Below are 26,470 nucleotides of genomic sequence, written 5' to 3' on the forward strand. Positions count from 1 at the left end.
ATACCAAGATCTTGTTTTCTGACAGAAATTTCCCATAATCTGTGGTTTCTAACAGTCCTGATTACTTTGCAGTTTGGAGGTTGCCAGCCTGACACGGGCAGATGCCGATCTGGAGGCCGGTCGAACACAGATCTGTAAGGAGGTGATTGCTATGATGTTGAAGAACATGGTCTTAAATCACAGCCTCTTTTCTCATGTGGAGAAGAAGATAAGTTCAGTTTTCAAAAAGCAGTTTCTTGCAATGGAGGAAGAGATTCAAGAGGAGTATGAAAGGAAGATGGTGGCTTTAACAGCTGAATGTAATCTGGAAACTAGGAAGACAATGGAGGCTCAATGCCAGAAAGCACGAGCTGCAAGTGAAGAGGCTGAGGAGTTAATGAAGAAAATTAATGAAAAGGTAAATCTGGTTTTAAGCCAAGATATTTTGCATCATAGGTAGTTTTATGGAGATGTTTTCTCTTTTAGGCTAGAACAGCTTAGTTGTCCTCCTAGAAGAGTAAAGATCTACAATTAAATGGGTTCAGAAATTCAGATATCATAATCAGGGTAGTTATTGAAAGAAATTGTGTTTAATTCACCAGAAAATGATTTTTTCTCAAGACAATCTATGACATCTGCAGACAAAGGGTTGTCATTACCCTTTTTGTTTTGGGTTTTTTTTATAATTACTTATATTATTGTAAAGTGGTGTACTTTTATTTACTGTATTTTATTGCAGCACTTTCTGAGATTTCAGACACTGAGGTAAATTTTGTGCATTCAGAGCAGAACAAACTCCATCATAAGCCTTACAGTCTAGGTAAAACGCTTCCAATATTTATGTTCTGTTTTTGAAGAAAATTAGAATATAAGCACAACCAAGGGCTGATTTCCCTCTGAAATGAGTGAAGGCAAGCAGAACAATCTGTATTATAGAGCGAGGAGTGGACTTTTCTTGGAAATAGCCTTTTTGTAATAAATAAATAACTGAAGTCAGAGTAAGATTCCTTATAATGCTCGTTACCCATGTCTTTTTTTGAGTATATTGGATGTTTACAATAAAACTGATTTTTCCCCACCCTTTATTATTATTTTTAACAACTTCCTGTGGCTTGGAAGGATTCTGGTAAGTTTTGAATATTTCATCTCTGTAAGCTTAAAATGCCAAAATGCCCCAAGTTGTTGTTTCATATTTGTTAAGAGGGTGACTTGGTGGGAACAAATAGTACAGTTTGTTACTGGTGGGGCTTTGCTTCTGGATCACAAGTGGTATGTGCATATCACATACCCATAATTGTTTAGGTCATTTATGACAATTCATGATTAAAGTTTTGACATAAGAAGTTTTTTTTGCAGAGTGTGACCCATTAAATGTACTCCAGTATGCTGAGGCTCTCAGGAAGTACTTTGCTTTATCAGGCTGTGGCATAGATAAAATTAATGGCACAAGGCTAGTGAGCCAGTAGAATTTCTCTGAAATCCAATTTCAGGTGGATTTTAAATTGTGACTCTGTGGAACTTTCCATGCCTGTCTAGACCTAGCACCTAGAGGTGCTAGAAACACAAAAGGTGGGAAGGAAGAGATACTTGTGGGCACCTTCTTAAGGATGAGTTGAACTGTACTCTGCTGGAGGCTTTCTCCTTCAGTTGGACATAGAAGGAGCCTGCACCTCACTGAGATAAGTCCTGCCTTTGCAGAGAGAGGGCCCTGACTGAAACTCAGTGTATGAACTCACAGTAAATATACTTTCACAAAGTGGCTTTGATTTGTATGAAATGTATTGGTGTTGGGGCTGTCTGATTAGTACTGAAAATCCTGAATAGTAGGAATCAAGCAAGCAATTAAGGCTAGTCCAGTATCTGTCCTGATGCATTCACCATATCCTATCATTGCTGTTGACTTTTCTGTCTACAGAAGGACCTGGTTTTATATGTGCCCCAGTGCAGAAGGACATTCTGAGTGTGAGGGTTGCCTCAGCCCATTCTCCTGGGCAGCAGGTGTACTGACACCCAAGGGATGGCAGTGGGAAACAACTAGAGCATGAACCTCCTCCCCTTCTCAGCCAAGACATAGAATTTCCATTCCTTTTTGATTAATTATTTGCTGCCTGCAGTGTGTCTCTTGGGAAAGAGAAATGAAGTGCAGAGGGCAGTTCTCCTCAAGATAACTGGTATGAAATTTAGAACAAGACTGACATTGTGACTTTTAGGTAGCTCTGTTGGCATAAGAAGCATTCTTTGCTCTGTGGGACATGTATGTTTTGATTCTATAATGACTTTATGCCATCTGAGATTAAAACTATGAATATGTAAGTCTTACTAGAGAACTAAGAGGAAATATTTCTGGCAAGGAAGCTTTGAAAGTAATTGACATTTAATACTACTCCATGGTTTGTAAATGTAAATCTAAAGCAATGCACTTGGATTAATTTGTAGAAACTGATGGTTAAAGTAGGTCACCAATAATAAAAAACTTCTCGGGATTTTTAGTAGAACAGGGGTTTTTTTCTAATTTATGTTGTTTTTAAAATTATGCTTATTATTATTTAACTGGTATGTGTTATGAGTCTGAGTCTGTTTAATTTTAATAGGATTTCAGGATTGGTGAAACCTAAAAATTAATTTAATATATTATCTTTGTGTTGAATTTCATGGCATTTTATATAATTTATGTTTTATAAGACTTGTGAATTTTAAAAGGACTTTATTATGCCTTGGAAGTGATATCTGGATTAGAAACTGGCAGCTGTACAGCCCTGCCATCCAAACAGGTGAAAACTATACAAAGCGTACACTGATTCAATATTAGCCTTCACATAAACCTGAAATGACAGTGACTAAAGTATTTATAAAATTTATATGAGCTAGTAGCACTGATATTTTAAAATATGTTGAATTCTGAAAATCACTTCTGATGCATTTATTTCTTTCTTTTCTGCAGCCTGCTATAGAATGCAGAAGCCTTCTGGACAAACTTCACAGGCTGGAGCAGGACTGCCTGAAGAGGTTCCTTTTCGTAAAGCAAGAGGAATATTTTGCAAAGGCTTATAGAGAGCTGGCTGTTACCCAAAGAAAGGAGCTCCATACCATCTTTTTTACACAAATAATAAATGCCACTTCAAAGGGAGAACTGAAGGTGGAAGCAGCTAAAACATTAGTTGAAGGTTACTCTAAAGTACAGGTAATAGGATGATATCTATACTCCTAACCTAAAGACAGAATATAAACCTGCAGTAACTTTCGAGAATTGTTTCAGGATTAATGTTATCACTTTCATAACAAGCTTTTGTAGAAAGTATTTTAAAAAATTATAATGCATTCATTATGCACATCTAGACATCTACACAACTGTAATCTTGAGGTATATTCACATGTTCAAAATCCCCTAGGCACCAAGTGGTCTTATATACTTCAGAAGATGTACTGAGCTGCCCAGTCTAAATATGTACATTATTGAAATTGTGGTGTGTCTGAAGTACCATGATTATGTACTTAGAGAGGTTGAGTATCTCCAGGTTCTGTTATCAAGGGGTGCTGATGGAGAGTATGTTCAGGACTTAAGTTTTGCTTTCGTCTACATTTTAAACCTCTTGCAATAGAGTAGCTGAAGTTATTTCCTCATGGTTTGCTTTTTTTTGTTTTGTTGTTTTTACTCCATTTGTATTGAAAGTTAGTGCTCTGGATTACAAAAGTTCTGGGCATTTTTCTTCTGGCTGCTTCTTGAGGAAGAGTGTGATTGTTGTGGTCCTGTAGGTTGAGGGAGGAGGTTAAAAAACAGTATCTGAAAAGTAGGTGTCAGAGCATGTAGGCCCACTCCTAAAACCTGATGCACAACCTTGTATACAGGAGCTGCACATGGCCCACTGTCAGAGGGAGATGCAGCAAGCACTTTGTGCAGAAGATAGTTAAGCATCTAGATCAAAGAGGTAGAGCAAGTGAAAAAAGGTTTGACGGTTTTGGCTGCTCAGACATGGCTCAGGTAACGTGCAGACCTTGGCCATTTATGCTGGCAGAATGTCTGCTGTAAAGCACTGTGTGTCTAACTCTGGTCTCTGCCCACACCCATCTGTAGGTATTTAAACCCTTTCTGTTTGCCACTGTTGGAAGGGGGAACTTCTAAGCCAGCCTGTGTGCAGTGGGCTTGGCTTTCCCTATGCTGTACTCTACATACATGGAAGAGTTGGCTTTGAAGCCAACTTGTAGACATTATCTTTGAAAATGTGACCCTTTATGTAATTATACAGTTCATTGTAAAGAACAGTTCTGCTAACACTGGCAGGGTTGCTTGTGTATGTAATAGTATGTAGTAGTGAATATCTGATCAAATGGCCTGTTAACTCAGGGCACTTAGGACATGCACCAACTGTTCATGAAAGTGCACACAGTATTGAAGTTATCAGGCCAAAAGCTTTGAACTTTTCTTTTTTTTTTTTTTTTTTGTTGTTGTTGAAATAACCATAGTAATTTGATGTGATCATTAGAGTTTAGTTGATACAAGCTTATTATTTTACACTTGTAGGAGTTTTTAAACTTTGCCCTATTAATGAACAAATCTGCTCTGACACTCACAGGTTTTAGCCAAAATTAGCGTTACATCTAATTAAATGTTCACATTTGTTCATATTCTTTCCTGTAGGGTGACATTGAAGAGCTAATGGATTTTTTGCAAGCTTGCAAGAAATATCATCTGAGTAAAAGGTTTTCTTACAGAGAATATCTTATAAGTAAGATACAGTCAAGGGATTCTCGTGTCTCTGCTCTTATAAATGCCACAGCAGCCCAGATACGGAGCCTCATTAACAAAACAGAAAGGTAAAGAACTCAGCTGTTTCCTTGTCAGCCATTTGACTACGTTATCTTACAGACAACAGACTCTTCAAAAGTCTTTTTTCTGTGTTACCTAGCAGGAAAGATGCATAAAATGTTATCTTTTAGTTAATTCTAAGGAAATATTTTGTAACTGATTGCCTTTGTTAGTTAAATCCCAGCAGGTGCTAAGGTGACGTTTTGTTGTCTGTGTCCACTTTGTACAGCACAGAGATGAATTGCTGGAAACATATGTAGTACCTGGTTGTAATTCTGAGTTCAGTGGGAACCAAACTCATCTAAGATTCTCAATGTCTTTATACATCCATTATTTGTGTAAATACTTGTCAGTCATGTGAAAACTCATGCCAGAGTCCATTGCAACATGTACTGGTGAAGACCATTTGTCTGCATGCTTTATACACAAATATCTGGATTTAATGGCAAAGAACAATTTTGATTCACTTGTGATTGAATGTGTTTGAGGAGCTGGACATATAGTTTCTCCTTTTGAGCTGAAATTCTTGAATATTTTCTAAAGAAAATAGATGAAGTTTATAAATAATTTGGAGGATTTTGACTAGCAGAGAATACACCTGTTGCAGAAAATTAAGAGGTAGATGTCAGGGAAGTAAAAAGTAGACCTGGAAATGTACTGTTGTAATACACACATTTAATTTATTTGGGATATCATACCAGACCCAGGCAGACTGAGTACTCTGTGATGGGATACTCAGAATCAAGGTACAGAGGTAGAAATGGTGACCCAGCAGACACACAGAGATGTAGTTATTTAGAATTGTGTGGCTGTAAGGAGCACTGAGGGAGATATTGTGCTGCAACCCAGGGAACGGTGTTAGTTTGGCATATGGAGAGATTAGTGAGGAGCCTGCCAGGGCAGTAAAATATGTCAGTGTAATGATAAACAACCTAACACTGCTGCTGTTGGTCCTGTGCATGCAGCTTTATTTGTATATTTGAGATGTCTGTATTGATGTCAGTCACTGACAATATGTGAAATGTGCATTAAGAGAACTAGATGAACACTGGTCTTTCAGGTGTGTTTTTTTTCTTCCATAATGTCAATTTAATTTAAAAGTAATATAGTATTAGGAAGCAGGAAGTCTGTTCAAAGCTATCAAAGATTGCATCTGTTGATGTGACAAAATAATTTATCAGGGTGTTTAGGTATCTTTTCCTTGCTTTTCTTTTTGGTTGTCCTGTGTTCTGCCTCATTGGAATCATAAAATGCTAAGTTTATCTTGAATCACCCTGAGTTTAGCCCCCAGATTCATTGAGCAGAGAGCTTCTTCCAGTAGTCTTGCACTGTTTTGCTAAGGTCTGCAGCTGTGTGGCTCAAAGACAAAATGTCCTGGAATCAGAAATATAGATCAGACATGTCTTTCACAGAGAGTTCCCTTCCATCAGTTCATGCCTCTCTTTGGAATTGTATTATAAGGTCTGAGATGTTTTCTCTGGTGATTTGGTTATGTCAAAAGCCTTTGTGAGAACCTCACTATGTGACCATTGCAGTGAACAAATGGGACTTTTTGAGCTGGAAAAATCAGTTTCACCCATTGTTTAATGCCTGTTATTGCATTTACCAGTCACAAAACATCAGCTATTAAGCAGAAAGGAAAGGCATAGTGTTAGTTAATTATGGATCTCATCCCCAAAAATGAATTAAATGTATTAAATGTATTAAAAAACTTTCCAAAACCCCCCAAACTTCCAAAAGCAGCAAGTATTATTACCAAGATGAAAAATTAATTTTTCTAGCACTCTCCTATAAAACTTGCAGAGTATGTATTTGTTGGTTGTCTGTGGAGAAAGGACATGTGCCAATAGTTGGAGATATCATTTGGAGGGCAGCAATCCCATGTGGTTTTCTGGGCTTAGAACTAGTTATTTTCCTGTAACTTCCCACACCTGCTGCTGCAGTAATTCCTCTCAGACAAATGTTGGCTAAACTCTTATAATTCATTCTTTATCTGGTGTGATTATAAAACTCCAGAATGTAGTATCTCAGTTTATTTGCTACTGTTTTGTTGTCTACAGGTAAACTGGAATAGCCTAGTATAACTCACGAGAAATTCATAATTACATAAGATAGGCTTTTATTTCAGTTTCTAACTAGAAGGTGATTTTGAAAATGTTTACAAGTTGGAGCACTAAAATTTGAGCAGCAAGAGCAGTCAGGTCTAAACAGTACTTTAAATTTGTAACCATAGTATCCTTTTATTTTTCACTTTATGATTGAATCTGCTTGCTAAATATAGATACAGCTCTGTCTCAATCTGTTTTGTCCAGCTTTATAACAGAGTGCCTTAAACTTAGTGTTATAAATGGAATTCTAAAATACAAAACTTAAATGGAGAAGAGAGAAAAGATATAGATTAGATATACCACAGATAGATGCAGTGATAAACCAGCAGGTAGATATTGAGGGGAGAAGTCTTTTTAAAATGAAGCTTGATTGGTATGTTTAAAATTTATCAAATAGCAAGGCAATTTCAAATTATTGTGAAAAGGATTCTGTGTGGCTAGAAATGAATGTTATAAAAAGAAAAATAAATCCAAACCTGTTCTAGGGAGGGCTGTGAAGATTTTAAATGAAATACAGCAGCCAGAGTTTTCATGTTGTATTTAAATAAAGTGTCCCATTTGTCTGGACTAGTATTTCAGTACTCAGTGTCATTTGAAAGTCAAGTGTCTGGACTGCAGTGCCAAAAAGCAGGAAAGGAGAATTTAAAATATAATCTGTAATTATCACCTATGTAGCCATCCCTCATGGATTTGAGGGATGGCTACATAGGCTCTTTATGTTTTTTCTTAAAGTGTAATGGGCAAAAGGGCAATACTTGAGGCAGTGTTTATCTTGGGTTGTTCTTGCTATCAACAGAGGTGCAAGGTTCTTGATGGTTTTAAACTATAATATTGGTAAAACACTGTGTTATTCTTTTGCCAGTATCTTCTTGTTCACAAGAAATGTCTTTTTTCTTCAGTCTCTTAAAAATTGAATTCAGTTCTTCTGACTCATTAGATACAAATGGTTGCAAACTTGTTCGTAAATTTCTCCCTAAAACTTAAATTTTTTAAGACCTCAAGGATTTCTTGTGTACTGTGTTTCTAAAATGGTCAAAAGATTAAAGCAAGCACCTTATGCTGGTCTCGTTCTTCTTAATAATCACTATTTATATGGACCTTGTCCATAGAAAGTAGTTTTCCAGCAATGTCTTGACTGGACATTTGTGGAAGTCAGCAGTTATCCATCAGTGTGAAGTTTTCTAATAATCTCTTAAAGCCTTTTCTGCTTGTAGCACTCTGCTATATAGGGGAGGCATTTATTGCCCTAAATTTTTAACATGAATTGTGTTCTGGACAACAGCAAGATGCCAATTCAGCAGGTGAAATCCTGATGTAGCTGGAGTAGCATGGGCAGAGCCATGCAGGCTGTCTCTCTGTGGTTTCTGTATGGTGATGTGACTCAGCCTCCATGTACATTCAGGCCTGTGCAGCTTTTCTGCTTCGTATCGATCTCGCTTTTGCTTTAGTGATGCTCCTGTTCCTCTTCTAGCTTTCATGAAACAATTTTCCTTTGCTGGGGTCCAGCATCCCAGAACATTGATTCCCTGTAACATCAAATACAAAGTCCTGCTTTTTACTTCAGTGCTCTCTGTATTTGCTCCTTAATTTGTTGACTTTCATTCAATACAGAGGAGTCAAGGTCTCTCTCTGATTGACCTGTGATGCTGCTGCTGTCGGCTCCACACTTCACCTCTGTACTTTAAACATCCTTGGTATTATCACAGTATTCTCCTTCATTAAAATTCTCTTTGTTCAAAGATATGTACCTGCACATTTCTTCAGTGATTAAATTTCCACTATGCTGAGACCAGGCAGTTTTATCATACAGTCTATACTATCTCATTACCTTTCTTCACTCCTTTTGTTTTGCATTTCTATTTGGATTCCTTTGAGACATCTTTTATTCCTAATACTGTAATTGTTTTATATTGTATTTTTATGAAACCAGAAATGAAGGTGTCTTGCCAGGACTGAGCCTTTTAGGAGTTACCATAGCACCAATTAATATGAGTTGGCACATAAACAGACATAGAGCTTCTGTGATGGGATACTGCATCACCTGCAATTTTAGCTATGGACATACTGGATCTCTAAATAAACCAACTGAAACACTGTAGACCTTTTTTTTTAAATCCTAAAAATAGGTAGCTATATATCATCTTCCTATCATTCTGTGTTGCATGACTTTTCTTAAACTTTCATTTGCTGTGTGGCTCCAGCACATCTATCTTTTTCTTTTGCACACTCTTCAGTGCTCTGCACAGGGATTTTAATTGGCTGTAGCAAGCCTGGGTTTATTTCCTCAGTACAAAAAAAGATGAAGGTGTTAAAAATAATATCTTGGTTATTATCTTTCTGCACTTTCTCACCATAATTAATTACCTTTATTCACATATCTTTTGCCTTGGATTCAGTCAAAAAGGAGGTGGAGGACTTAGAGTTAGAAAAAAAACCTTGGTGCTTTTAGTGAGATTTTGACATAACACTCAATTTTAAGATTGATTAGTTTCAAGGCAGAAATTACCTGGCCAAGAATGATGCTTGGTGGATTACCCAAAAAATACTGAAAGGTATTTTAATCCTCTTTGCAGATTAAAGAAATGCAATAGATAGACTTTGAAAAAGCTCTGCAAAAGGAGGATCTGTTTTGTTGCCATAACTGTGATAAAGCACATCTGAGTTTCTATCCAGCATCTAAGTTATAGAGTGATGTTTCATGGCTTGCTCAGATAGTTGTGGATGCTTGAGCAGAAGATGGGGAGGTGTGAATTATGGGTTCTGGCAACCCTGGTTACAGTGCAGTGGGTGCAAATAAGCTAATTTGTTAATCTGCTTTATTTTGGCACTTATTTTGAGGATTTTGGTTGGAATTGAGTTGTCACAGTAGCAATAAATCCTAATAAACCAAAATAAGGTTCTCCTTTCTGGAGAAGGGCTTGCTTACCACATTTAGATACAACCTTAATTCAGGAATTGGGCCAGGTATTACACTGGAATGAAACCTTGAAAGCCTTGGATTCATCTGAGTCCTGACTGTAATCTTTGAGAAATGGGGACTGGATAGGTAAATTAGAAGGTATCTGTATAACATCCAATTTCAGGTCAGGAATTGGTGCTTTCAATTCAAAGTTTTGTGTTAACCTTACAACACCACATTTTGTAAGTCCACTGTGCTTAATAGAAATTATAACTCACAAATATCTAACAGCCTGGTCAGAATTAAGATGTTCTTTTACTCTTCTGTTGAATAAGAAAGATTTGGGGAACTTGCAGTGTAAGTGTAATAGCAGGTAAGTCCTGAAATTCAATTTGAGTTTGTGGAGGTGGAGATTTTTTTTAACTGTTGCAGCCACTGTTGAGATCTTGTTTTCTCTTTGACATTAAATACTGTAGCAACTGGAGGTAGACCATAGTGTTGAACTTCCACTTGAAAGCACTGTGGGCTTATGACTGACAATTTGCTGTTTCAGATAAGTGAATTTTGCTCTTATTTTGATTTTTTTATAATTCTTCTGATGTAAAATTAGTAGAAAGTGTGACTATAACTATTTTGTGGATATGATTGCTTTGTCTATTAAAAATAAGGTTTTTTTACTTGATTACATACTTTAAAGAGAGTTTTGTTTTAATAAGGAGAAGGAATTATAAAAAACATAAAATGGCATTTCAGGGGCATTAAATGAAAAAAATTAAATATGAATAATATATAAGGTTTAAAATTTGAATATCACATTACAAACTGATGTGTAATTGATTTTGCACTTGCCTGTCCTTCCCATCTGTCATTTCTGTCTATCCTTCCTGTCTATCCATCCTTCTTCTTGTTTCTTTTTATACATCTTCACAAACTGCCTCAATTCTGTGCTCATCTCTGAGATTGTCCTCTGATTATCCACTTCCTTGTTTGATTCTCCTGGGTATCACTGCTAAAGAAACAAAGATCATTCTTTGTGTCTATTTTGCTGAGCCTTTTATGGTGCTAATTGCCTCATATATCCTTTTGCTCTTAAGAATTTGGGATAACAGCCTTCAAACACTGTTATTACAGAGCGGGTCATCTACCTGAAAGTCATTTGGGAATCCTGCTGGACCGAGCTGAGGCTGAAATTAATTTTGTTAAACAGAAATTTGATCATGATTTAAAACAAGAAAAGCAGAAGCTTTGCCAGAAACTCATTACCAAGCGAAGGCAGGAAATGCTGAAAAAGGTAATTATTTTCCATGTTTTTATTTTCATAGGGCTTCTCATTAATTAGACACTGAATGACTTGAAAATAAGATGTAGTTCTTATAGCAGAGGTCAGCACTGCCAGGAGCATGGTTTAAAATAAGTGCCAGTTGGTTTTAACTGTGTACCATCATATTCTGTATTAGTCATGCAGATATTCATAGCTGTGAAACCACATGATGATGCATTTATTTAGATGTTAGCTCTTTTATCTAGCAACAGTCCATATTATCACAGCCTTTGTATCTAACAATAGTCAGAGTTATCACAGACCTCCTAGGTGCTCACAAAGCTGATCTGTTGAGGGCTAGGTGATCCTCTGGACACTGAAAAGCAGTTTCAAGAACATGAAAAAGAAAAAATATGAAATTTTGCATTGCTATGAAATTCATACTTGAGGAGCTAGAATTCAAAATGTTCTTTTTTCATAACTTTGTTCCTCCTTTTGGTAAATGAATCAGCAGAAAGAGCATCAGAAGGAGCAGCTGTCACTTGGAGACCCCTTCAAAACTACTGATGAGATCTCTCACTACCTGAGACACTGGAAAAATCTTCTGAGTGATCACACCATTGAATTTGAAGAACTTACTGAAAAGCTTGACAATGAGGCCAACGAAGAGCTGAAGGAGCTTCTATTTAGCCTAGCAGAGAAAGCCATTGAGGAGCTTAAACGTGTTCAGTGTGGAGTGGTTGTGCAAGAGCTGGTCAAGCTCAATGTGCCAAAGTTGTTCCTACTAGAAGTTGTGGAGGAGCACAAAAAAGAGATGGTGGTTAAACATGCACAGCTTGAAAGGGAAGAACATGACAAGAGCATGGCTGCTGAAGAGCTGCTTCAGCTCACCAGGCAGAAGCTAAGCCAAGAGCTGGAAACAGGCATCTCAGAACAAAAGAAAATAAGGAGCTGGGAACAGTCAATATTCATGCAAGTATCTCTCTGCACTCTTTTCTTAGTTACTATGGCAAGTAGAATAGAACTGTGAGTTTTCACACCTGTTCACTTGTTATTCCTAATGATAGTTCTCTGTTGGGCACTTAAGAATTGATTTTAAGTGCTCAGCCCATGCAGTACCAGTGGGTGAACGCTGCAGTGGAAATCCTAGGAAGCAGCAGTCTTGAAGCTAAAAATGTGAAATAAAGGTTTTATACTTCCATTCATTCCATGGGAGGTATCATTTAGACATCTTTCATTGTTATTCTCAGTCTGTTCTTTGAGTTCCCACACTTTGGAAATGCCAATTAGCATGTCAGACCTAATTGGCCCCAAGTCTAAGTTGAATATATTTCTTCTAGCCACAAGTCAAGCCTTACTCATCAGGTTTGGTTTAAGCTTTGGCACAAAGTACACAGTGCAGTATCTGCCTGTCCTGCTCATGGCTCCATGTGTCAGACTGGGCTGCTGTGGCCTGGGGACAGCGTGTCCCGGACAGGCGTCATGGCCCAGGCAGAGCTGCAGAGAGGAGTTCTGGCCCCTTGTTAGAAAGTGTTAGGGCCATTGCTGCCTGCTACAATGTGACCCTGGGGAGGTGGGAAAGCAGGGGGTGGCCTTGCCACAGCTGGGAGACCTTGCACAGGGAGAGCCCATGGCTGTGGCCAGGAGTGGTTGTGCCTCTCACAGTGGGCAGAAAGGTCCCTGAGAGATCAGGGGATGTTGGTGAGCATTTCTTGTTAGCTTTCAAGTACATTTATGTCTGGTTGTTTGATTGCCTGAATATTTCCAGTACTACATTTCCTATACAATGTCTATTTAATAAGAGACATTGTTAGAGACATGGGAACATGAAAAAATAAAATTGCAGCTTTAGGGGAAGCAGCTGGAACAGGCAAACCTATAATAAGGTGTGTGGCTCTGAAGAAAATGTACCAGGCATAAGAGATTGAACAGGGAGGGAGAAAAAAAAAAGAAAAAAAAAAGGCACTGGTACAAGTTTCTCCTTCATACCTCTTCTTTAAAGCAAAATAGATTTGTATGGGCAGTTTTATCCAGACAGAATAAGTTTTCCTGCCACATATTGTAAAACCATATAACAGGAGTATAAAAAGAAACTTTACCCATTGCATTTGCTTTGCTGAAGAAGAAAATTCCATTTTTTCCCATTGTTTTGGTTCTAATTTCAAGGGCTTTGTATTTTATTCAGCATTTTAAATACTTTTCTGTGAGTCATTTGTATGCATTTTCGAGCTTGTCTTAACTATCTCTCACTTACATTGCCAAGAGCAGACCTGCAGAAATATGGAGGTAGATTGTATGACCCAGCAGGACTTTACTGTTTCTATCTTAGTATTCCATAATAACTCCATTCCAACCTGCAGTGTGCCTGTCATATTTATTAGATGCTATCATTATTTGTAGCAGCAGTAATCTGTTTGGGTTTTTTTTCAGTAAAATGCAGGAAAATATATACAGAAAATGCAGCAAAAACTTTCCTACCAATAGCCCCTTAGAATCTGTCATGGTCATTTTGCAGTCCAGTGTCTGTCAGTTATGGTATTTTGATGACAGATGCCAGCTCTCATGTTTATGTTCTCATCTACTGTCTAGTTTGCAAAAAGCATTATTTTGAACGATACTTTTCATTTTTGTTGCTTATTCAAGAGACCATGGATTAGTCCAAAATATTTGTGAAGATTTTTAGTGCTTATAGTCCTTTTTAAATATAGACATATAGCAAAACTCTATTTGCTGTATTTAATTTCCTATCTTTCTCTATATATCTATGTATGCGGATTTATGGCATGGTTTTTCTTCCATGAGTCTAAGACAAGATGACAAATGGCTAAGTATGCTACAAATGATCTGGACTAGTTAGGAGTAGTCTTGTCTTAAAGTAAACAACTTTTTGAAAGGAAAAACCTCATGCATTAGAAGTTTTTAACTGTTCTTTGCTGATTCAGTAGAAAGAAAAAAGGATTTCTAAACTCAGATATTTTAGTGAATACCAGGCAGTATAGGCCTGGTATACATTAAATAAAAGTATCAGTACTAATGAAACATGCAGCATAATACTGTTTTCAATGAAAAGTCCTTTTTGAAAAACATGCTGTTCATATTTTTAATACAAACATTTTTGTGGAATAAAAGAGATTGCCAAACAAATAAAAGTATGTTATTTTTTGTGAAATATCCTTAAGGAAATAAGATACACAAGGTGAGAAAATGAGTGTAGTCTATGGTTAATGAAAACTTTGCATGCTTTATTTTTAAGTCAACTTCAGCTTGACCCAATGATCAGTTCCTTAGAGATCTGTGTTGAGAACCTTAATTCTGCAAAATGAGAACTTTGAGTAAATCAAATTATGCTTAAAATATATTGTGTTTTTCAAACTGCAAAGTGGCTTTTTACAATTGACAGCTGTAACCATTGTTATAAGTTGATCAAAGCAATGGCATATGCATTTATAATAGAGATTTTATTTTTTCTTTCTCAGTAGCTGTGGATGCTAAGTAGTGGGAAACAGCTCAGGTAGGCTTTATGGGAAGCTTTTATCTTGATTTCAGCTGATGCTCAGTGTATTGTCTGAAGAGGTGGAAGGATTCTATGCATAGGAAATGTACTAAAAATATTATTTATTTTTAAAATATTCAAAAGCTGTTTTCCTTTGAAAATGAAGTTTTACAGTCCAGGAAGCTCTTCTGTATGCAGAATTTAAGGTAACCTCAGGAGTATTTTTTACATGGTGAGCAGTTCATTGCTGTGTGTGGAATCACTAACTGATATATGAAATAGATCAAAAAAGGATTATTGCTCTGTGTAAAGTGTTTGCGTGCATGTCTCTTACATTTTATGCAATATTGCCTAAATCACTAAACAGCAAATGGCTCTTGTGTTTTTTAACAGGAAGCTTCTATGTTTACCTCTCTCACTCTCAGAAGAGGAGTTGCTTAGAATGAGGCAAGAGTTGCACTGCTGCTTCTCCCAGGTGGACAGCAGCTTGGCTTGGCCCAAGATAAGAGCAAGAACCTTGCTTCAGGCTTTTGAAGTGGAGCAGAGGGACACTGAGGTGCTGAAAGTTGAGCAGAATTTAGCAGTGACCAATGAACAGGTGAGAACAGTGTGGGATCAGCGTGGGGATGCGGAAGGGGATCCTGGGGTACCTGTGGCTGCTGGCATTGGCTGCAGATCTGGATCTGTAGCTTCTTCACAGGTACAACAGCAGTGTACACTTCTCCTGTCTGCATGGACCTGTGGGCTTGAAGATAATTGTTTGGGCAGCCGTTGGATAAATAGATGCTTTTCACATACACCTATGTATTTCTGTTGCTTTCATGAAAATTATGGGAATTTCTGAATAAGACCCTTCTACATTGTTTTGTCTGTTTACAAAATTAAAGTTCCTGAGTTAGATGGCCTTTCTTGGCAAGAAATTTGGAATTATTTATGTTTTCTGTTTGCAAAATATTTAAGTGTATGCAGACAGTTTGGTGTTATTTTCCAAAATCTAAATATGTGGAAGATGAGGCTTACTCAAAGTTAGAGAAATATTTCCAACAAGAAGTCTATCTGCCTATTGAATCTAGCCCTTTATAAAGAACCATGTGAGGGGTGTTTAATTCCTTCAGTAAAGTGTAAAAGCTCTGGAATTATAAATTGTTTTCAGTTCTTATAAAATATGGGAGCCAAAAATATTTCCTGTATTAGTTGTGTCTGATGCCATCGTAAAAAGGAGGACTTGCCCTTGCTTTGTTTTGGTTCAATTATGTTTTCTAAACATGTAAACTATGCTGGGTTAATTGAGCTAGGAATTAACCTAGTTCAAAGCCTTAATAGTTTCTAAAGTACTAAAGGAGAGAAATGACTTTGCAAAACCATACAGTTGAACAGATGTTATCATTTCCCCAGGAGTGCATATACTTAGTTGGTATTCTTGTAAAGAAATAGAAAGGTCAAGAGTAATTTGATTACATGGAACGGTGCTTCTTAATATTATCATGGTTCATTTGTGATTCACAGACTGTGTGTTGAAAACAATGTAGATCTTAAATTAATATTCCATGTTCATTTTTAACTGAGCTGAGGAGACAATGTATCAGTTAAAATCTTCTCTTATTATCACTGCTAAAGCTTGTTTAAAATCAAATTTATATGCTATGAGTTTTCATGGGAAGGATGAATATATAATTCTACTTAAAAGAATTTTTTTTTAAATTCTAACTTTGTCTGAATGTCCAAAATGAATGTTCTGAATGAATAGGCAGCACCTTAATTTCAGATGTACTTTCTCAGTGAAAGTCATATTTTCCAAGTTTTTGATTATAAGTAATAATTTTAACATTAATATCTTCATATACCTCTTACAAATAAAGCATTTTTGCTCATCTTGTTACAGCAGCATTCTAAAATGGGAAAAACAGGATCCAGGAATAAACATAAGTTAGATATTCTGAAGAAATCTTTACAGGACAAAATTTTAATTTATGAAGACTCAGTGAAAGGTGAAAATTTGAATAGGGTAAGTACAATCTTTTCTGGACTGAAGCTGAAACCTAGATCTTTAGTAATTAAAGATTGACAGCATTCTATCAATGTGAATAAGAGCCAGAGAAAAAAGGTGTAAGGTATAGTGGCATGATGCATCTCCCTACTATTGCCTGCCTTTATCAAGGTGTTGCATTTCACACATAATAGTTTTTGCTTTGTTTTAATTTTTGCGTCTTAGTTACAGAACTCGTTTCATGTCTCACCCCTTTTTCTTCCAATGTTTCTGGGGCTTGGTGTGTGCAAGATTGCAAGGCTCCCCTAGATCCTGTGGTTTTCTAGGAAGGCTTTCAAAACATGGAAGGTGCTTCAATGCATGCTTCAGCTGAGCAGCATTTAGTTCCTGGACATCTGCTAATGCTGCTGGAAATACAGAAGTGGATTCCTAGATCCAGAAGTTTTTTGGATGGGGTCTGAGTTTATTTGTACAGAACTAATTGAAAGGAAGTCCTGATTCTGGTGGGTACCTTTTAAAAACACACAGCCCCAGTCTAAAGTTAATCCTTGAGAAATGAGTGGGGCCAATCTTAATATGGGATTTTGAAGGCTTTTTACTTCCCTGCTAGTAGACGTTCCAAGAGATCTTTCACATGTATATGATATGGATAATATTGGGTTTGCATGTCAGGAGGACATTGCAAGGACATTAAGTTTGTTAAACAAAGGTGGTACACAGCTGTAGAAACTATGCATGACAAGCAGCTGTCATTGGTAATTAAAATTAGTAGATAAAAAAATAGTTTCAAAAGTGATTGCAAGATCATTTTTTGTACCAACTGGGACAAAAAGCTGTTTCTATACCTATTTCTTAGCTTTTTATACCTCTGTCCTGAAAAATGAAAAATACTGGGTCAATGTGTTAATTCAGAAATAATTTCACTTTTATGTGAGACCAACACATCAAACACATTGTTTGATTTGGTTGCAGATGATAAAAGTGAATTTTTTATCTAGTCTAGCACCCAATCTTTGAAAGTGAGAGCAGGTGCTTGGGGAAGACTGCAACAAGAAGGCAAGTATGTTCTAGCACTGTTCACGAGTTTAATAACTGTGGTCTGAGAATGTTCTAATCCTTTAATAGAGGCATTAAAATTTTGACTTCAATACCTAATGCCCTGATATTCAAAATTTCGGTGGTTTTAGTACTCTTCCTTGCATGTACATCAGATTATGGGCTAAGCTTTAGAGGCAAAAAAGTACTGAATAGTTTAGTAAATATAAGGCAGCAAATGCTGTCTTACATTTTTATTAGAATCTTAATTTTAAAATTGGAAATTTAGCTTCTCTAAACCTCCTTGCTCCAGTTTTATATGCACCATCTGGCATAGCTGTTGTCATTCTAATTGTATGGCTGGTTTCAGAGCTGGCAAGAGTCAGAAAGAAACTGTGTGGCTGGGAGTAGATAGCAATACCAATTGAGTGATGCAGCATTTTGTTTGTTTAAGAGGAGTTCATTTGCTGTATAATGTTGAAGATGTCTCACCACCCTCATTGTAAAATACTGTGAATTATTTCTTCCTATTTTAAAATATTTATATTAATTGTATACTAATTTAAAGGATGCATTATGTTTAAAAGATTAAATATTTCTAACTATTCTAAAACACCAAGTAGTGGAGTTGGAGCTGTCAGGGTCGCATGTGCTTTCTCTATCTGTGTTTTTTCTCTCTTACAATCCAGCTCTCTGGGCCCAAGTGAATAGTGCAGGGGTAGAGAAAACAAACTAACTGGTAATTGTTTACTGTAGTCTTTTGAAGATTCAGCTACCTAAATGTTAGATACGCAGTGGAGCCATCAGTGTCTAACCTAGACATCCACGGTACATGTCAGTGGAAATCCATATTTTAGGATAGGAAACCTACTGAGAAGTGTGTTTTCTTTGAGTATGAAGGGAGCTTAGAGTGACAAGCTGAGATGGAAGCACCTGAAGAAGGTAATGGCAGCTGGCTGCTCTGGACATTGTCCCACAGGAGAACAGTCACAGTGCAGTGTCCTTGGCTCTCAGTGGCACAGCATGGAGAGCTCATCACTCACACACATTGGATCGTGTGCCTGCACATGCTGCACTTGCCTTTCACCCCTCAATAGTTCCTAGGGATGTTCCATCAAATGTGTGGCAGCAACACAGCTATTGAGTTAAATCACTTTGATTTTATGCTGTTTGATGTTGATCCAATCCAGTTCTAATCTTATTTGAAATCTATTGCCAATAGACTTTTGATTTACAGTTTAACTCTGTTTTATATAAGAAGGTTTTTCATTATTTGCTCAAAGAATAGTTGAATGTCATCAGTCAGCATTAACTGACACTTGCCAATTTGAAACTAAATACAGTCTTTCTATAAGTTCCATGTTTTTTCCAAGCAAAAGGACATATTTTATCTTTCCATTTAACCATAGATTTATTTGTGTTTCTAGCTTTTAATTTTATTATAATAAAAATTATATTGATCCTCTGTTTTAGGTTAGTGTTTAATATTTCAGTTTTGACTACCTGAAAAGAAAGCCTGATCTCTTTAAAGTATTTGACTGTACTGTAATTTTTAATTTGGATTACAGTAAAAACTTGGAATTGAAGGTTAAAAGCAATTCTTGAAACAGTATATTGCATTATAAGATAACAGCACTGATGTCTTTGCTGTCATAATACTGCTTAATTACAGAGTACTAAAATCATAAGTGTGCATGTAAGAGTTTCTGTTAATCTATCTTTTGTGGTTTTGTTTTGTTTTGTTTTTTTTTAGATTAAGTATGAGTTGCAGCTTGAGAAAGAATGTCACCTGCGCAATCTGGAAAATAAACTTGGAGAGTACAGTGCTTCTTTAGCCTTTCAAAAGACTGTTAAAAAATCCAAAATGCTGGAGCTGTATACTGCTATCATAAATGTGCAAGCTTTTCTCTTTGAACAACTGAACACATCAAAAACCCTGTCAAAGCTGGAATGTATTCAAATTTTAGAAGCACATAATCCTGTAAGTAATGTAGTTGTTAAAATAAAAAATCCTGTTAGGAAACAGCCACTATTAGAGTATCTTTGATTAGCTGCTGTTTTGCAGCTTCTGGTTGTCCAGACTTTAATTTCTGTGAGTATGTGCACTTCACTGCATTCAGTAAAAGACATAAAGAGAAGGAGAACCAAGGAAGATTGTGTGTTATTATTTTTTATTTTGTTACAGTTGCATGCAGGCAGAAAGGGCAGTATTTCGGTGGCTACTTAGTATTTATTGATTGAAAGAAAGACAGTTTAGAAGTGATTTGGACTCATGACAGAAGAGTAAATTGTTGTGTCTGTCTTACAGAATTACTCCTGTTATAATGCTGTCCGTATGCTAAATCCATAACCACATGATATGCTTCAGTTGCCAAGTTTTTAGAGATTGCCTATACAGCCTCCTACCTGTCTCACTCCAGGCACACTCATGCAGCTTAAATAGCAGAAAATCTAGGAAAAACCTCTTCCCTTCACCATATTTATTACATATTTGATATCTGCCAATTTTCTAATCCTTTTTTAATACTTCAGTGCTCCGTTTTCACAAGGACTTTTTTTTCTGCATCTGCTATTTGAAACCATCCAAGTGAGGCTTGGGGAGAGCACTGGAGTAGAACAAGCAAAATGGGTTTTTGAGAAAAACCTCTTTGCTAGAGGGCATCATTAGACAACTACTGCTGTGAAAATTCCTTGTTTAATTTTAATGTGGTCATCTCTAAAGAGTTTTTCAGAGAGTGACAGTTAGAATGCTTATATGCCTCCAGTTTTTCTTGAATTTGTATTAGAGCTGTAGGAAATAGTGAAAGTTGAATGTAGGAAGTGTATTTTTTGCCTTTTGTGCCTTAAGTGTGAGGGGGCTTTTCAGAGAAGTTGCTTTTACCTTCTCTGTTCTTGAGCAGGTGAAGAAAAAGATTGAAGAAGGGGCAGAATTTAGACCTAGAATAGCTAACACTGGGTTAAATACAGCTGGTGAGGCAGAGGGATGGATTAAAATTCAGCATTTTCTCCAAGGTACAGGTTAGGAAGTGGGGCTTTGAGATAGTAAGCAATGTAAAAGTTGAGGTAAGACAACAGTGACATTGGAAATAGGAATATGGAGCCTTCCTTCTGGTGTCTAGTTTGACTTTTTGATCAAAGTGAGATTTTTAGCATGGAGGATCCAGTCCCCTGAAGACTTTGGATTTTAACCTTTTGATTTTCTGAGCATTTTATTTTAACCCTGACTTTATCAGACTAATTATGAATTACTGTCTTTTAACTTAAATCCCTTTGATATTAGCTGTAAATTTGGTATAAATAAAATTAGTTAGTCTGAGTTTCTCAAGCTGTTTCAGTGGATTTATGCAGCTTACAAATGAATTTGAATGGTTCCTTAGTTTTGATCTCAGCCATGCTAACAGTCTAGTTGCTGGAGGTCCTCTCCAGTGGAAGGTTTCAGAGAGCATTGACTTTTAACACAATGAAAATTGAGTCATAGCTTTCCTCATTGTTCTGATATTCATAACGTGCCAGTCATGTTTACTGAAGCTGTGCAATGAATTGAAAAGTGTAATGACTGCAAGTGGCTGGGTAGAATAAGAAATGAATAAAGTAATATCAGAAAATCTGATACCATCATCTTTTTTCTTCACTCCAAATGAAATTCTTTCTTTCAAGTTAAATTATAACTTCTTATCATCATGCATTTTCAACCTCTAGGAGATTGAAGAACTTGAAAAGAAGCTGGAGTATGAGATGTTGCATAAGGAGTCAGTGCAGCAGCATCTAATGAGTAGGCAGAGGTGGATTCTGGATGGTTTGGGACTCTCAAATGAAGTTGTGGACACGAATGCAGAAAGACATGTGACAGTTCTGTTAAGACAGGCCATGAATAAATGTAAACAATTTATAAACCTGTACCAGCAATGGTAAGTTCTTTGGTCTCAGGTTTTACTATGTTACTGCAGTTCTTATGGACTCTGGAGAAGTAGCAGGAGGAATATTCTGCTCTACTGGAGAGGGACCATACATCTGTATTTGATCTCTGCCTTCTTGTACTGTGGCCCAGAGCACAACTGAGAAGTTGGGAATATTGAAATGAGAAACATGAAATAATAATAACTTAGTAGCATATAAATAGTGCTGTGTGTTGCATGGCAGTCACCATTTTTTTGACAGGGATAGTGGAAAAATAATGATACTCCTTAGCATTAAGGAGGAAAATCATTTTATTCCTATTGCTTTGTCTCCCAGGAAGATAGGGGGGGACTTCAGTGCAGCATGATCTGCTGGGGTCAGAGGAAATAGCTGAGACAATTTAAATTGAATTTCCATCTCCATTGTCATACTGTAGACTGAATTCCCTGGCACACAATTATTTTTGATGAGATGTATAAACTCCTCTTCAATTTCAATTTTCCCTGGCCAGTTTTTAAGTAAAAATATCAGCGACAAATAAAATGCCTCTTGGGAGGTATATAGAAATATCTGTCTTGTCATAATGGCTGCCTAGCAAAAATGGGTGATAATTTGCAAAATTGCAGCCTATTGTATTACTATTATTAGGGTTACAGGAGGTAGAAATGACATTTCCATGTGTATTGCACAGTATTAAAAGCCTAGCACATTTCAAGCTTCATGTAATGTCCTCAAAGTGTGCTTACCATTAGAAAGTGGTTTTCCATAAAAACCACTGATATATTAAAAATGGCTGTGATAGTGGTAAGTCTGTTTTAATTCTGAAAAAGCTAGAGCATTGCTCAGTTTAGATGAACATCTTTCCTGTTGCAGAAGTGAGGAGTCAGTAGAGGATCAGATAAATCTCTGCACCAGTATCCACAAGCTGGTAACCTATCAGAAAAACCTTCAAAGAAACTGCAGCTAGGCTTTACTTGAAAAATTACTGGAAGGAACAAGTTTTGTACTTTTGTACATTGCAGGATTTGTACATGATGTCATCATGTTTTAGTCTAGAAAAAAATATAATCACCAGCAATGAGGAAGTTTACTGTTTAATGTCATATTTCAGCTGCAAAAAGACCCACAGCTTGCCTTAAAGTGTGATGAAATTTAAAAAAGAGGGAAGAAGATGGAGACTGTTTGAATCACATTGCTTTGGAGTGATTCCAGATTTGAATTGTGTGCAAGAGCATAGCCTTAGATTCTGGTGTTTGCCTGGGGGTTCAGGGAAGCAGGGAAGAGAATTTGGCATGTTTTAGCAGTTAGGCTGCTCACAGCAGATTTGCTGACAGACAGATATGCTTCCTGAATGGGTGACCTTCCAGTTTTGTTTCCTATAATGCAGTCATTGCACCTGGGAAGATTTCAATGTTAATTCTGTCTTTCACTTCAGCTTGAGAGATGAGCAATGGAATTGTGTGGTGCTTGAAGATCTCCTGGAAAATATAGAAACGAATGTGTTTTTGGCAATTTATAGTCAGGTAAGCATGAAATTGAACAAAGTTCCAAGTTTAAATTACAGCTGTATCTGGATATCAGCTTTTCTTCTTTTTTGGGAACCATTAGATGTATTTAGAGTTACTCTCTGTTAGTAGTTGCTATCAGTTTGCAGCCTATATTATCAGTCACTTCAGTTAATTCTGGGCTACTTTCAGCCTTTTGAATTTTACTGAGTTATACTTCTATTTATTCATTTACAAATCCTTTCAGGGTTTGTCCTGTTGCATTTCATTCTATAGAGAGCTGAAGTGCCTGTTTTACTGGTTAACAGACAGATTTACAGTTGAATCTTCATGTAATGAAAAAAGGATCTTGTTTAGATTTTGATGAGTGTTAAGAATGATTTGCATTTAATATGTTTCAAAATTAAATGATAGCAGGACTGCTAGTTAAATTTTCTAGTATCATTACTCCTACTTGTTTTCAAAACTGGTTTAAAGATCCTGAGAACATTTAGCCAAAGAGAGCAGAATAGGTCTCAGAGATCTGTCATGTTTATTCTCATTTAATGTTGCATTTTGTAAGTTCAGAGCAGTGTTTAAAGACCAGAAGTACATGACAGTACTATAGAAATTAGACTTAGGTGTCTGTATTAAGACTTATGCTCTTATTTGCATTCCTCTCCAAAGAAGAATCAAATAATTTCTTTCACTAAGTAGCCTGAGCAAACATCTCTTTGGTGTTCAACTTTGGTGCCCAGTCATTATGAAAATATTTTAAGAACTGTACGAATTTACTAATCTCTCATCAGTCTTAGAATTTTGTCTTTTTAATTCTGTGTGATCTCAGTGATTTCCATGTAAAATCTATAACAACACTGAAGAGGCCAGAAAACTTTGAAAAGTGTTTTCTTACCTTTCAGAGAGAATTCTCTGCTTGAAGGACAATTAAGGGGGAAGGAGGTTGATTGATTTCTTTATTTTGTGTGGCTGTCTAAATTTGACTTAAGACTGCTTTGCTGGTGATGTTTTGTTTCTTTCAAAGAGGATTCAGGTAATTCAGGAATCTCCTAGGCGAATTTACTCCTCTGAAAAGTTGTCATACAGAAAAGAAGGCAAACATTTGCTGTGACTTTTTGAAACTACTGTGGACAAAGAACCTGGCTGTCTTCCTGGGATCTTGTGGGGTTTTATGTGACATGGGCTTTGTAGTCATCTCCTCCATCAGCACTTACAAGAGGGTCTGCAGAGTGCTGATAACTCAGCTGTCATGAGGCATTGCATTTGGCATGTCTTACCTAACTTCAGCTACCTGAGTTACATGTATGGCTTGAATAGACAACAGCAGCTTTTATCTGGCATTCTTTGAGACCTTTAACTTGTTTTCACTTGCCTTACTCTTTCCTTTCCACATACTCCTTAATATTTTGTAGACTTTTTATATTTGATACACACAAGAGAGCTGCAGAAATACCCTAGGGACAGTGTATTTATGACAACAGAGCAGAAAATAGCAATGGAAATTTGGTGTTTGGAGTGGGGCAGGAGATGGGGCTGGCTGAGTGTCTATGGAAAAACTAAATTTGAATTCAGTCTACTTGAACATTATATGAACGTGCTTTACCATTGACCTTTGGGCAAAAAATAGGCAGGATGTTTGGAAATAAAAAAATACTACCAAAAGAAAAGCAGTTCTTCACTTCACCCCTTAACAAGTGTTACAAGCTGTTCTCTGAGCTTATCGCAGAAACTTGTGTTAAGAGAAGCTGAACAATGATGTGATCAACCATGACAACGTGTAAAATTTTTCAAGGCTATTTTTCCCTCCATAATTTTACAGACCAAGGAATGCCACATTGCTTCCTTGCTATCTTGAATTTATTTCCTTATAGTAGAAGAATCCATAAATTAGTTAAGCCTTACATATTAGAATGTAATTGTCTTGTGATTTTTCAAACCAAAGGGCATCAAGTACATGCCCTGAGCAGATATGCCAAGATCAACTGATTATTTAGCATTTACATTGCCAAAATCCCAAATGAAATGGACAGCCATGATATACATGGGCCACTGTGGGTAGAAACAGCAGACATGGAAGTGTGAGCACTTGATGCCAAAATTGTCACTACTAAAATAATCTTCAGTAATATTTTTTGCTTCCATAATGACTATTTATTTAAAACATTAACTAAGATTGGCTAACATTTATTTTCAGTGCTGAATTTATCTTTCTTTTACTCATTTATCCTCTAGGAGCTCCGTCTGGCAGGTTATTTAGCTAAACTGACGAGGGTGCCAGTGGGGGTGTTGCACAGGGTCCTGAACTTGCTGCTGCCATCCAGCTCACAAAGTGAGGTTCTTTCTGTCCTTGATTCCATCAGTAAATATTCAGATGGTGCTGTTGAAAGTGAAAGTAATGCAGATGAGTCTGGCAGCTGTAAGAAAAGGTAGGTGTGGTGTTTTCTGGTAGACCACTGCAAGACAAGATTGTTGTTTTATGTGTATGTCTGTTTGCTGGACAATGAGATTGAGAGCTATAGAAAAAAATCACAGGTGCCTAAATTTCCTTTTGAGCTATTTTTCTGGGGTAAAAGTACTTTAAAACTACTACCTTATTTTGTGAAATGTTTTAACTATAATAAATTTATTGATAAAAACTTAAAGTAATTTTATAAGTTCATTAATTAAACAGTTATTTCATAGATTTATAAATCCTGTTCTGATCATTTTCTTTCTAATGCCTGAATTGGAGTTTGTTAAAATATTTTCCTTACACTTTTTTTTTTAATAATGTTCATGACACACTGTGTTTTAGGTGTCTATAGCTCTTAAAGAGGTAAAGGAGATTGTCCTTCCTAATAGTGAAAGTTGCAGCCTTGCAGATGTCTGTCCCTTTGTAGTTAATTACTGAAGTTGGAGGTGGGCACTGAGTTTCCCTTTTCTCACAGACACGGGTAGAATCTCAGGGCCTTTGTCACTCCCTTTAGCCCCATTAACATGAGCTGAAATCTGTGCAGTAACACCAAGGGATGCTCAGGATCTGCTCTCCCAACTCCCTGCCCTGACCTGGGCAGGAGACAAAAGCAGATGTTGTGGCACTGAGCCCAGTCCTTGGCAGCTGTGCGTTCTCAAGGAGCAGATAAGAGTCCTTGGTACCATGCCCTGAGGTCTGATCTTAACTGATTTAAATGATTTTTGGCAGGGCAGCAAGAGTTCTTGAACACTCTGACTGCGTTTGTGCTGTTGCTGTCATGGGTTTGTTAGCTAAAGTCAGAGAAGGAACAAAAATGTGTATATTTGGGGATTTTTTTTCCTTCTCCTTCAGGAAGAGCCAAGAGTTGTGGCAAGCGCTGGAGAGCAAAATAAGGCAAGATCTGATAAACAGAAGTTTAGAAAAGATCCCTTCTCTAAACAAGAGAAAAGGCAGGTAAGGAAAAAACCAGAATAATCATACTGGGTGTTTTTTTTTTTTTCTTTATAGTTTATTTAATGGGCCAAGATTGTTCTTACAGCTTTTAGAATTAGT

The 26,470-nt window shown here is 36.8% G+C and overlaps 1 protein-coding gene across 1 annotated transcript in view; it reads left to right on the forward strand.

Annotated features, from left to right (window-relative positions):
• The window catches only part of EVC2 (EvC ciliary complex subunit 2), a 52,003-nt gene that overhangs the window by 22,069 nt on the left and 3,464 nt on the right, over positions 1–26,470 (forward strand). The window contains exons 8-19 of the mRNA XM_058804339.1: positions 73–397; positions 2,921–3,160; positions 4,616–4,791; positions 10,922–11,081; positions 11,563–12,027; positions 14,942–15,142; positions 16,427–16,549; positions 19,320–19,547; positions 21,266–21,474; positions 22,899–22,986; positions 25,198–25,391; positions 26,270–26,371. Coding sequence (XP_058660322.1) covers positions 73–397; positions 2,921–3,160; positions 4,616–4,791; positions 10,922–11,081; positions 11,563–12,027; positions 14,942–15,142; positions 16,427–16,549; positions 19,320–19,547; positions 21,266–21,474; positions 22,899–22,986; positions 25,198–25,391; positions 26,270–26,371 — 2,511 coding nt within the window. The remainder of the gene's footprint in view (positions 1–72; positions 398–2,920; positions 3,161–4,615; positions 4,792–10,921; positions 11,082–11,562; positions 12,028–14,941; positions 15,143–16,426; positions 16,550–19,319; positions 19,548–21,265; positions 21,475–22,898; positions 22,987–25,197; positions 25,392–26,269; positions 26,372–26,470) is intronic.

The sequence above is a fragment of the Ammospiza caudacuta genome, chromosome 4 (assembly GCF_027887145.1).
Source record: "Ammospiza caudacuta isolate bAmmCau1 chromosome 4, bAmmCau1.pri, whole genome shotgun sequence".
NCBI lineage: Eukaryota > Metazoa > Chordata > Aves > Passeriformes > Passerellidae > Ammospiza > Ammospiza caudacuta.